Source organism: Staurois parvus, unplaced genomic scaffold (assembly GCF_062004578.1).
Source record: "Staurois parvus isolate SC_StPar_1 unplaced genomic scaffold, SC_StPar_1.0 ptg001869l, whole genome shotgun sequence".
In the NCBI taxonomy this organism is placed as follows: Eukaryota; Metazoa; Chordata; class Amphibia; order Anura; family Ranidae; genus Staurois; species Staurois parvus.
Window position 1 is genome coordinate 824,963 of NW_028319665.1, and position 14,244 is coordinate 839,206.

Sequence of the window (14,244 nt, forward strand, 5' to 3'; positions counted from 1 at the left end):
AGTAACAATTCTCTGGCACTCAGTAACAATTCTGTCTGTCCCTGAGTAACAATTCTGTCTGTCCCTGAGTATGAATTCTGTGGCCCTGAGTAAGAATTCTCTGGCACTCAGTAACAATTCTGTCTGTCCCTGAGTATGAATTCTGTGGCCCTGAGTAACAATTGTGTGTCTGTGCAAGTAACAATTCTGTGTCTGTGCAAGTAACAATTTTGTGTCTGTGAGAGTAACAATTCTCTGGCACTCAGTAACAATTCTGTCTGTCCCTGAGTAACAATTCTCTGGCACTCAGTAACAATTCTGTCTGTCCCTGAGTAACAATTCTCTGGCACTCAGTAACAATTCTGTCTGTCCCTGAGTAACAATTCTCTGGCACTCAGTAACAATTCTGTCTGTCCCTGAGTAACAATTCTGTCTGTCCCTGAGAATGAATTCTGTGGCCCTGAGTAAGAATTCTCTGGCACTCAGTAACAATTCTGTCTGTCCCTGAGTAACAATTCTCTGGCACTCAGTAACAATTCTGTCTGTCCCTGAGTAAAAATTCTGTGGCCCTAATAACGTTTCTGTGGCCCTAAGTAACAATTCTCTGGCACTGAGTAACAATTCTGTCTGTCCCTGAGTATGAATTCTGTGGCCCTAACTAGCGTTTCTTTGTCCCTAAATAACGATTCTGTGGCCCTCATTAACAAGTCTGTGTCCCTGAGTAATGGTTCTCTGTCCCTAAGTAACTTCTCTCTGTCCCCAATTCTCGTTTCTGTGGCCCTAACTCTGTCCCTGTCCCTAGTACAGAGCGGTCTGCCTCTGTTCAATGACTGCAGGCAAATGAAGATTTCCAAAATGGCCGCTATATATACCTCGACCATTACACAGTGCTGGCTGGCTGGCTGCTGATTGGCTGATGCGATCACATGTCGTTGAGGAATGCATTATGGGGCAGCGCGCCTTGTCTGCGCGCCTTCCCCGACATCCCCGCTCCGTCGCCGCACATGTCAGCCGCCATTTTCGGAAAAATTTCGATTCGCGCGTCCGAATTAGGCTGTTTTTCGGATTCGGCACGAATCGAAATTTTTCCGATATTCGACTCGAATTCCACTTCGGATACTTCGATTCGCTCATCTCTAGCAGCAACCACTGGTTGTGGGGCAGCCCCTGCCAGGGAAAAAGAAGCCTTGAGGAGCCATAATAATTTCTTTTTTGACAGATCCTTAAACACCTCAGCATTATCCACAGGGCAAGCTAAATGCTTACTCAGGGAAGACACAGCTGCGTCTACCTCCGGCATGCCCCACTTTCTAACAAACTTCCACTCCATAGGATCCTGAAGGGAGAATCTTTTAGGTGGAACACAAACTGGATGCGTCCAGTCAGCATACATAACTTGCTCTAAAGGAGGATGCACCAGAAATGCCTGAATACTGTGAGGTAGCTTTAATGAGCCCAAAGAGGAATAAGAGACCTCAGATGCTTCTACTGGGGGTAACTTGAAACCTGACGGACCATATCAGTGGGGGTCTTAACCAATAACCTCTGTGATTGAGAAGCAGAAACCCCCTGCTTCTTATCAGGCTGTGACTCCTCTGACAGAGAATCAATTGCCTGACCCTCTTCAAGATCCTCTACTGCATCTTCATCCTCAGGTTCCTCAGGTTCCAACCACTCTTTTTCAAGGACTGGTGAATCAAAAGATGGGAACCGTTCCCACTTCTTACCCCCCCTGAGCCACTGATGCAACCATCACATCTTCTAACCTTGCTAAGACTGATGCAAGATCCTCCTTAGTCACATACACCAAAGCGGAGGCACCAGTAGAACCCATGATGCTGGATAAAGGGCTCAAATTGACCTGTTGCCCCTGGTCTTTCAGGAGAGAATAACACAGTGGAACTTCGATTAGGCTCCACAGGACCTGGTGGTGATGCATTTGTACCCTTTCCTGCTGTGCCTCCCCCACACTGCTTTCTGGATGAAATTGCCTCCACTAGCGTTACAAGAACTGTGTAAGAATTTCATCATACACAGCATACACAATAGACCTGCTTAAATGTGAAGCAACACACTCCAATGAAGTCCACTGAAAAAAAGGGGGAAGCATGTACACAACCCTCCTTCCTGACTGGTTGACCCAGGGTCCAGCAGTGGTATCAGCAGAGGTAATGGCGGCTGCAGCAGCTCACATGTAACAGGCAGCGTCCTATGCAAACAACATGGCCAACTTTGCTGTTACTGCGCATGCGTTGTGCATGTGTGCACGCTCCTGCACCCACGTGGCAACATACTCCCTCAAATGGCCAAAATGAGGTATTATAGGCAGTTACAGGCAAAAAAAAGAAGTCCCAATCATCCATAGCCACAATGACATGTGGCATTGTAATTATATATAGCAGCAATCATTTTCCAACGTATGCTTTGCTGGGTTTGTTTTTGCCTTCCTCTGGATCAACTGCGGGTGTAGGATTATAACTTTCTTTCTTTTGTGGTTGAACTGGATGGACTTTTGTCTTTTTTCAGCCAGACTAACTATGTAACTAGCACCCTGCTGGCCCCTCCCACCAGCCATGATCATTACATAGAGAAGCACAGAGACCCAATGAAATTAAGGGGTGGACATTAACTGTGACCTCCACGGTTGCCCCCCATAGATACAGTGGAGACAGGAAGGGACAGGAAGTGTAATATTTATAGGATCACCAGGTGAAAACTGGAAGAGACAAAACTAATGAAGTCATCTCATCTAAGATGAGCTATAATAGATTATACACGGCTCACAGAAATGAAAGGAAGACTTTTGAAAACCCATCAGATCTCAATGGGGACAAATCTCCTGCTTTTTTTTTCTATGGTTGAACTGGATGGACTTTTGTCTTTTTTCAGCCACACTAACTATGTAACTATGTAAATATAAATGTCAAATAATATTGTCCACACTCCAAATCCATGAAAATCCAATGCTCCAATATACGTAACCATGATTCAAAGTTTATACATATTATGAGCCCCTCAGAAGCCCCAATAAAGTCACATTGACGTAACTCGCAGGGCGGAGTGTTGGGTGATGTCGTTCCGGGATCCCTGTATGGAGATACTGCCAGTATCATGATACTGGCAGTATCTCCATACAGGGATCCCGGAACACTGGAGAATTGGATTTACACAAATCTGGAGTGTGGACACTATTAACTGACATTTATATTTATATACCCCGTGGTAATACAAATAAAATCAGGAGATATCCATTACCATTTACCACCAATTTGTCCTGAAACAAACGTGGTATAATCCACCTGGATGTACAAAGTAGTGATGATATGTACGGTTTTACTAACACTTGTAAAAATTGCTAAATTGTGCTTAGGCGTTAAGATTTGTTTTACCCTCAGGCATGAAGGGGTTCAGCAGGGTAGTTAACGTCTCTTTAAGTGCAGTGAGCAATCTTCTGCGCGCTCATTGGGGCCCAGTTGGTGCACAAGTAGAAAGAGATGAAGGGGACAGTCCCTCAAAGGATTAATGCAAGGAAAGGAAAAAAGAAAGACAAGTACTATCCCTTTAGGTGGCACCTGACTTACATAGTTAGTTTGGCTGAAAAAAGACAAAAGTCCATCCAGTTCAACCAAAATAAAAAGTTATAATCCTACACCCACAGTTGATCCAGAGGAAGGCAAAAAAAACCCAGCAAAGCACAATCCAATTTGCTCCTGCAGGGAAAAATTCCTTCCTGATCCCCCGAGAGGCAATCGGATATTCCCTGGATCAACTTTCCCTATAAATGTTATATCCAGTTATATTCTGTGTATCCAAGAAAGAATCCAGGACTTTCCTACAGCAATCCACTGAGCTGGCCACAACCAACTCTGGAGGGAGTCTATTCCACATTCTCACAGCTCTTACTGTGAAGAAACCTTTCCGTGTTTGGAGACTAAATCTCTTTTCTTCCAGACGTAAAGAGCGCCCCCTTGTCCTCTGTGATGACCTCAGGGTGATGGGTGACTTGGGTGGTGTCCCTTTAATGCCAGGGCAGGAGAGGGGTTACAAATTTTGGGCAGAAAGGTGTCAGAAGTTGTTAGAAGTACTTAGAAAAAAGGGCAACTCCACTCTGGGCTGCAGTAACCAATGGAAATGGAGGTAGAGGTCCCTTTAAGAGGGTAGGCCAATCATTAAGGAAGCACTGGCGTGATTTGGCCTGCAGAAGGTGTGCACTATGGTCAGATGATTGGACTGTGCTGCAAATGTGTTCAATAGTAGCGGTCGGGGGAACTAGGCAACAACACGTGTGAACTACATGCAATGTCCGCAACTGAGTGCAGGTAAAGTATCAGATATGAGAGAATGTTGGTGTTGGCTGGTCTATGGCACTCTCTCACCTGATCGGTGGCATCACTCAGGTCCCGGTAGTCTCTCACTCTCTGTAGATGGCGGCCCCCACAGGTTGTCCGGTCTCACTTGCAGTGTGCCGTCCGGTCATTGCGTTCTGGGTCACCTCACAGAACAGGGTGGAAGGCTGGCGGTCAGAGACTCCTCCTTGCCACTATTCTCTCTAGCTCTGCGGCCTTCTCCGATACTCATTCGTGTTCGAACATTCTGTAGGTTCGGATGTTCGACCGCAAACCGAACAGGGGGGTGTTTGGCCCATCACTAGTCAGCACAAATCTCTCTCTGCTTCTGCTCTCCAGCTCTCTCCACTCTCACTTCCTGTCCAGTCTCCCGGCTTTCTGTATATAAATGCCTCCGCCACACGCCAGCTCCTCTGGGAAATGTAGTTTTCTGATAGCCCGCTCTCCAGCTGAGTCCTGAGGTTCCAGATACAAGGGCCATGGGGCTGTTCTACAAAGTGTGCGTGCCCCTGGATTGCAGGACACCGCCATCTTGTGTTACTATTACCACCCTGCAACTTACATAATAGCAGGGTGTTACAGACACACAACAAACACATCCTGTATTACTTTGTCTCTATGACACAGCATTGAGAAAGTTTGGATTGCTTACGGTGAAGAAGTGGTCATTCCGAATCTTCTGCTTTCACACCATGGTGACTGTAACTTCCTCCTCACAGTCCAAACCAAGGTTCTCTATGACCCTTTCTTAAAGTAGCCCAGCGGCCAGCTAGTTCAGTTTCTGTTCATGCAGCATCTAGGTCAGGGGTGGACAAACTTTTTGACTTGAGGGCCGCAATGGGTTCATATATTGGACCCGGGGGCCGGACCAAGAGTAGATGAATGATGTGTATGTGTCATCCATAGTAAGTATAGTAATATTCCCCCATAGTAAGCATAGTAATTCATCCCCCATATAGTAATTCATCCCCCATAGTAATTCATCCCCCATATAGTAATTCATCCCCCATAGTAATTAATCCCCATATAGTAATTCATCCCCCATAGTAATTCATCCCCCATATAGTAATTCATTCCACTATAGTAATTCATCCCCCATAGTAATTCATCCCCCATAGTAATTAATCCCCCATATAGTAATTAATCCCCCATATAGTAATTCATCCCCCATAGTAATTCATCCCCCATATAGTAATTCATCCCCCTATAGTAATTCATCCCCCATAGTAATTCATCCCCCATAGTAATTCATCCCCCATATAGTAATTCATCCCCCATAGTAATTCATCCCCCATATAGTAATTCATCCCCCATATAGTAATTAATCCCCCATATAGTAATTCATCCCCCCTATAGTAATTCATCCCCCATAGTAATTCATCCCCCATATAGTAATTCATCCCCCCTATAGTAATTCATCCCCCATATAGTAATTCATCCCCCATATAGTAATTAATCCCCCATATAGTAATTCATCCCCCATAGTAATTCATCCCCCATATAGTAATTCATCCCCCATAGTAATTCATCCCCCATATAGTAATTCATCCCCTATAGTAATTCATCCCCCATATAGTAATTAATCCCCCATATAGTAATTCATCCCCCATAGTAATTCATCCCCCATATAGTAATTCATCCCCCATATAGTAATTCATCCCCCATATAGTAATTAATCCCCCATAGTAATTCATCCCCCATAGTAATTCATCCCCCATATAGTAATTCATCCCCCATAGTAATTCATCCCCCATATAGTAATTCATCCCCCATAGTAATTCATCCCCCATAGTAATTCATCCCCCATATAGTAATTCATCCCCCATAGTAATTCATCCCCCATATAGTAAATCATCCCCCATAGTAATTCATCCCCATAGTAATTCATCCCCCATAGTAATTCATCCCCCATAGTAATTCTTCCCCCATATAGTAATTCATCCCCCATAGTAATTCATTCCCCATAGTAATTAATCCCCCATATAGTAATTCATCCCCCATATAGTAATTCATCCCCCATAGTAATTCATTCCCCATAGTAATTAATCCCCCATATAGTAATTCATCCCCCATATAGTAATTCATCCCCCATAGTAATTCATCCCCCATAGTAATTAATCCCCCATATAGTAATTCATCCCCCATATAGTAATTCATCCCCCATATAGTAATTCATCCCCCATAGTAATTCATCCCCCATATAGTAATTCATCCCTCATATAGTAATTCATCCCTCCTATAGTAATTCATCCCCCATTTAGTAATTCATCCCCCATAGTAATTCATCCCCCATATAGTAATTCATCCCCCATATAGTAATTCATCCCCCATAGTAATTCATTCCCCATAGTAATTCATCCCCCATATAGTAATTCATCCCCCATATAGTAATTCATCCCCCCTATAGTAATTCATCCCCCATTTAGTAATTCATCCCCCATAGTAATTCATCCCCCATATAGTAATTCATCCCCCATATAGTAATTCATCCCCCATAGTAATTCATTCCCCATAGTAATTAATCCCCCATATAGTAATTCATCCCCCATATAGTAATTCATCCCCCATAGTAATTCATCCCCCATAGTAATTAATCCCCCATATAGTAATTCATCCCCCATATAGTAATTCATCCCCCATATAGTAATTCATCCCCCCTATAGTAATTCATCCCCCATTTAGTAATTCATCCCCCATAGTAATTCATCCCCCATATAGTAATTCATCCCCCATATAGTAATTCATCCCCCCTATAGTAATTCATCCCCCCTATAGTAATTCATCCCCCATTTAGTAATTCATCCCCCATAGTAATTCACCCCCCATATAGTAATTCATCCCCCATAGTAATTCATCCCCCATAGTAATTCATCCCCCATATAGTAATTCATCCCCCATAGTAATTCATCCCCCATATAGTAATTCATCCCCCATAGTAATTCATCCCCCATATAGTAATTCATCCCCCATAGTAATTCATCCCCCATATAGTAAATCATCCCCCATAGTAATTCATCCCCATAGTAATTCATCCCCCATAGTAATTCATCCCCCATAGTAATTCATCCCCCATAGTAATTCATCCCCCATATAGTAATTCATCCCCCATAGTAATTCATTCCCCATATAGTAATTAATCCCCCATATAGTAATTCATCCCCCATATAGTAATTCATCCCCCATAGTAATTCATCCCCCATATAGTAATTCATCCCCCATATAGTAATTCATCCCCCATATAGTAATTCATCCCCCATATAGTAATTCATCCCCCATAGTAATTCATCCCCCATATAGTAATTCATCCCCCATATAGTAATTCATTCCCCATATTAATTCATCCCCCATATTAAGTCCCCAAGTCCCCCTGTGTCAATTTACTTACCTTTGCTCCGCGCGTTCCTCTCGCCGTGTTCCCGCGCCGTTCCGGTCTTCAGGGCGGACTGTGAGAGGAGCCTAGCTCCCCTCGCGTTCGTCACGCTGCCCCACCTACACACATCCTGACAGCCATCCTGACAGTATCACGCCCCGCGGGCCGTAGTTTGCCCATTGCTGATCTAGGTGCTGAGTTACTGCAAATGGCAACGTTTTACTTGCAGCTATGTAGGGAAACGCCTAGAACATGACTTAGATATGGAATGTAAAAAGTAATACAGAATGATACTTTGTAATCTACAGGGAAGCAACAAAAATGAGCTCTGGCACTGCAAATGAGCAGCAAAATTGTAATCTTTCACTAAAAGTCGACCTAAAAAAATTAGGATTTGCTATAAGTAACACCTAGAGCTGATATTCCCACATTATTGTATTACCAAAGAGCTACTTTTTTCTGAAAGTTCTCCAAAAATATAGGAGTACACTTCCTGTGCCTAGGCACTGATGTTCTGTGAGCTGTATATCTGCAGTGTTAGGTCACCTTATGCAGGGGTCTCCAAACGTTCTGAACAAAAGGGCCAGTTTTCTGGTCTTCTGACTTTAGGGGGGCCGGACTGTAACCAGTGGATGTGGAAAGTACAGCAGAAATAGTGCCCAGGCATTGGTGTCAGTAGAAGGAATAGTACCCTATTATTGGTATCAGTGAGAGGAATAGCGCCCCAACATTGGTGTCAGTGGAACGAATGGTTCCCCATAACTGGTATCAATGAAAGAAAAATTTCCCCAATACTGGTGTCAGTGGAAGGACCTGGCGCCAATATTGGTGTCAATGGAAGGACTGGTGCCCCAACATTGGTGTCAGTGGAAGGACTGGTGCGCCAACATTGGTGTCAGTGGAAGGACTGGTGCCCCAACATTGGTGTGAGTGGAAGGACCTGGCGCCAATATTGGTGTCAGTGGAAGGACTGGTGCCCCAACATTGGTGTCAGTGGAAGGACTGGTGCCCCAACATTGGTGTCAGTGGAAGGACTGGTGCCCCAACATTGGTGTCAGTGGAAGGACTGTTCCCCCAACATTGGTGTCAGTGGAAGGACTGGTGCTCCAACAATGGTGTCAGTGGAAGGACTGTTCCCCCAACATTGGTGTCAGTGGAAGGACTGGTGCTGCAACAATGGTGTCAGTGGCAGGAGTATTGCACCATCAATGGTGTCAGTGGGAGGACTGGTGCCCCATCTTTAGTGCTACCAGGAGTAATAGTGCTCTATATTTTATATCAGTGGATGGAATTATGCCCCATTGTTGATATTAGTGGCAGGAATAGTACCACATTGATGGTACCAGTGGGAGGAAAAGTGCACCATCTTTTCAAAAATCCAACATCAATAACAGTGCATACATCCCCTTTAAGCCTTTCCCACTGAGTCACCAACATCAATAATAATGCATACATCCCCTTTAAGCCTTTCCCACTGAGTCACCAACATCAATAATAATGCATACATCCCCTTTAAGCCTTTCCCACTGAGTCACCATCAATAATGCATACATCCCCTTTAAGCCTTTCCCACTGAGTCACCATCAATAATGCATACATCCCCTTTAAGCCTTTCCCACTGAGTCATCAACATCAATAATAATGCATACATCTCCTTTAAGCCTGCATACATCCCCTTTAAGCCTTTCCCACTGAGTCACCAACATCAATAATAATGCATACATCCCCTTTAAGCCTTTCCCACTGAGTCACCATCAATAATGCATACATCCCCTTTAAGCCTTTCCCACTGAGTCATCAACATCAATAATAATGCATACATCTCCTTTAAGCCTGCATACATCCCCTTTAAGCCTTTCCCACTGAGTCACCAACATCAATAATAATGCATACATTCCCTTTAACCCTTTTCCACTGAGTCACCAACATCAATAATAATGCATACATCCCCTTTAACCCTTTTCCACTGAGTCACCAACATCAATAATAATGCATACATCCCCTTTAAGCCTTTCCCACTGAGTCACCAACATCAATAATAATGCATACATCCCCTTTAAGCCTTTCCCACTGAGTCACCAACATCAATATTGCATACATCCCCTTTAAGCCTTTTCCACTGAGTCACCAACATCAATAATAATGCATACATCCCCTTTAAGCCTTTCCCACTGAGTCACCAACATCAATAACAATGCATACATCCCCTTTAAGCCTTTCCCACTGAGTCACCAACATCAATAATGCATACATCCCCTTTAAGCCTTTCCCACTGAGTCACCAACATCAATAATAATGTATATACAGCATCCCCTTTAAGACTTTCCTACTGAGTCACCAAAGCTGGGTGACCAAATGCTCATTCCGTGCCCTGAACTGCAAATACCTCCAAAAGGAAGCTTGTGGCAAAATCCAACCTCAATAATAATGTACAATATATGAAAAATTGTGCGCTGCCAAGTGTGAAGTCAGAACAAAAAAATATATACTTGGAACAAAACACAAAATATGACAAGCTGCTGCAAATATGGATTATGTGTGTTCCCATAAAACAAAAATTGACAAGTGAAAAGGTGTTGCAGCACTGGGATTGTGGGGGGAGTCACTGGTAGGAAGATGCTTTTCACCATCTGGATCTTCTGAAGAGTTTTTTTTTTCCTTTTTCTTCTGTGTGGACTTTATTCACGTTGGAACTGTTTTCATTATTTTTTGTTTGTTACATATTTTTATGATATTTAGATGATTTTTTTTGAGCAGCGCAACATTTTTTCACTTGTCAATAATAATGTGTACATCGCTTTTTAGCCTTTCCCACTGGGTCACCAAAGCTGGTTGAGCAAAGCCTCATTCCGTGGCCCAAAACTGCAAACACGTCCAAAAGCTTGTGGCAAAATCCCACATCAATAACAATGTATATAATAATATATTAGGTGCTGTTTTCCCCGAGATGTCCCAAAGTCTACCGCAGAGGACAGACTTGTTGGACTTTGGCCATCTTGGGGAGTCCTTCAGCACAGCAACAGTCTATTGCTCCATGTAGACAGCGATTGGTGGAACACAGTCCCTCCCCCCATCACTAGCCTTGGCACAGAGGGAAAGCGGGTGGCAACAAGATCCAGGAATGAATTAACAGAAATCCTCCTGCGCTCCACAGAACCTAGTGACCAAAGAGTTAGCTGCTACCACCTACTCTCTATACCGCAAGATATGTGTAAACAAAATAATATAAATGGTGAAGCGCTCAACTTAAAAAATTGGTGGTTTTAAGAATATATGACTTTATTTGATGTAAACATGTGGTATGGGTACTATACAGGAGTTTTATGAGATTATGTTTTAATTGGATTTTACTAATATTTATTAAGGTAATTAATTTTATTAATATTTCTTCAAAATAAAAAATCAATATATTTATAATAAAATAATCGTAATATATTAAATTAATTTTATGAAATGGGGTAGTTTTAAAATTAAAATAAAATATTGGTAGTTGAGATATGTGTGATTTTATACATATATCGATTAATTCCTCTATCAAGTTTGTATTTATTCTTTGTCACATATATATATGGATATGTAGTATTTACTTATTTATAATATAATAAGAATTGTGGGGTTTAATAAAGGTTTTTGGTTTTAAATTAATTTGGAACAGTGGAGAAGTTATAATGGGAATCAGGGGAAGTAGCGGCGGATTGTGGCCGTCCTATGCATAGTGGGCTCCAAGAAAATGGAGGTAATATACACGCCCCTTGTGAATTATCCTAAGTAGTTAAAAGGAAGTTCAGCCATCCAATACGGCATCCTGAAGAAGCCACGTGATCGTGGCGCAACGCGTCGACGTATTTCCGGTCATAGGGGTGACGTACTTCCGGTTCCGGGTTCGGACGCCATCTTTGGACACCTGAATATACCCATAGCACATGGGGAACTGCTTGTTTCTGTTAGTGGATATGTGAGTACATTTCTATACACATCTCTGAGTGCATTAAAACAATATTGCACTATGGAGGTCTGTTTTTTCTTACATATGCGCCCTGTGTCTGAGTCCGTATTGTGAGGGGGAGATATTTGAGTGGAACCCAGTGTCTGGAGGAGGATCTTGATTGGGTCGGTGGAGGCAGTGGAGGAGAAACATCTGACAGAGATATATTATATATATATATATATATATAAAGCTTTGTGACCCGCAAGGGTCGAAGGTGGAAGGTGAGGGAGGGCATTTTGGCTATCATTGAGGGGAGTCACGTCAAGATTTTTTCACGAAGAGCACATTGCAGCATGGAGTGATGTCATTTGAACACTTTTATGATTTTGCACAGTGTGGCATCACAATTGATTTTTGTATTTATATTAATTATTTTTGTTTATATCACTTTGCACAGTTTAAAAAGTATTAGTTGTTTATCACTATATCACCAGGGACGTATAATCCATATATGGGGATATTGCACTAGTTATTTCATGTATATTTGATTATTCAGTTTGCACATTGATTTGGGTATGAGATTATTCTTATATATTTTTTAAGTTGAGCGCTTCACCATTTATATTATTTTGTTTAAACAAGATCCAGGCACCCCATTCCCCCCCACAATACCCTGTTACAGGCTGCTCATTTTCTTGGCCCGCCCTCTGCTGACAGGAAAACTATCTTTGAACTTCATGCTCCACTGCTATAAAGTAGATCATGCCCCCTATCCTGGTAACCCCCCCCCCCTCCCCCATGCAATTGCTCCTGTGTATAATTGAAAGGCATTGCATCTATTTACTTATAATATTCAATGTATCAAAGGCTGAAATAGTCAACATTTCATCTATACATTGATGATCATTGAGGAGAATGCTGCGTCATTGGTGGTCATTGGGTGGAACACCTTTTACATTGGTTGTCAGTGGGAAGACTGTCCATTCTATTTGTGATCACTGAGGAGAATGTCCCTTTACATTGGTAATCATTGAGAAGAACTCCCCTGTACATTGGTGATCATTGAGGAGAATGCTCCTTTACATTCATAATCATTGAAGAGAATTCCCCTATACAATGGTGATCATTAAGGAGAATGCTGCGTTACATTGGTGGTCATTGGGTAGAACACCTTTTACATTGGTGGTCAGTGAAAAGAATGTCCCTTCAATCAGTGATCATTGAGGAGAATGTCCCTTCAATCAGTGATCATTGAGGAGAATGTCCCTTCAATCAGTGATCATTGAGGAGAATGTCCCTTCCATTGGTGATCATTGAGGAGAATGTCCCTTCCATTGGTGATCATTGAGGAGAATGTCCCGTCTATTGGTGATCATTGAGGAGAATACCCCTTTACATTGGTGATCATTGAGGAGAATGCTGTGTTACATTGGTGGTCATTGAGGAGAATTCCCCTATACATTGATAATCATTGAGGAGAATTCCCCTATACATTGGTGATCATTGAGGAGAATGCTGTGTTACATTGTTGGCCAAGATGTCCCAAAGCCTACCGCAGAGGACAGACTTGTTGGGCTTTGGCCATCTTGGGGAGTCCTTCAGCACAGCAGCAGTCTATTGTTCCATGTAGACAGCAATTGGTGGAACACAGTCCCTCCATCACTAGCCTTGGCACAGAGGGAAAGCGGGTGGCAACAAGATCCAGGCACCCCCTCCCCCCCCCACAATACCCTGTTAAAGGCTGCTCATTTTCTTGGCCCGCCCTCTGCTGACAGGAAAACTATCTTTGAACTTCAAGCTCCACTGCTATAAAGTAGATCATGCCCCCTATCCTGGTAACCCCCCCCTCCCCCATGCAAATGCTCCTGTGTATAATTGAAAGGCATTGTATCTATTTACTTATAATATTCAATGTATCAAAGGCTGAAATAGTCTACATTTCATCGTACCTGTTGTACCAGCAGAGCTGTCATTGGTTTCCAGTCCATAGACCTGACAGATGGTGATCAGCAGATAAGTCCACCTTCTGAGCATGGCAGCCAGACCCCCAGCTACAGGAAATGTGCGCAGTGTTCAGCACAACCACTTTGTGTCCTTTCTCTACATCAAACACTGACAGAAGACACAGTTCAATGACACTCTGCTTATTGTGCATAGAAAATAATGGTTCTTCCTCTTTTGTGGTCACTGAGCAGATCTGCTTACGTTTCCAAGTCAACTACATTTTATTAGATTGCTAAGACCAATGTGGTGCCAATAGAGCTGCATTTCTCAACTTTATTTCCTTTTTATTGCGGCTATTTTTATCAATGATAACCGTTCTAGAGAACTGACAAATCCGATAGCATTACGGTTCTAATAAGATGAGATCAGATGAAGGAACAGGGACAGGATGTAGCCAGGCCAATACACCAAAACCTTATGTACAAATACAACAGTGCAAGCCAGCCTTTAGTAAGCTTTTTATGACGGAGGAACCCTTGAAATTACTTTTAGGTCTCAGGGACCCCCGGCTAATAATTACTATGTCTATGTCATGGTGAATTAGTGTGGTGGTCAATAGGAAGAGTGCTTTTTACATAGGTGAGAAGAATGTCCCTTCCATCGGTGATCATTGAGGA

The 14,244-nt window shown here is 42.7% G+C and overlaps 1 protein-coding gene across 1 annotated transcript in view; it reads right to left on the reverse strand.

The window, feature by feature from the left end:
- LOC149433985 (receptor-type tyrosine-protein phosphatase T-like) overlaps window positions 1-13,724 on the reverse strand; it is a 200,383-nt gene extending 186,659 nt beyond the window's left edge. Inside the window, exon 1 of the mRNA XM_089664251.1 lies at window positions 13,573-13,724. Coding sequence (XP_089520377.1) covers window positions 13,573-13,657 — 85 coding nt within the window. The 5' untranslated portion in view covers window positions 13,658-13,724. The remainder of the gene's footprint in view (window positions 1-13,572) is intronic.
- Between the last annotated feature and the right edge of the window lie 520 nt (window positions 13,725-14,244).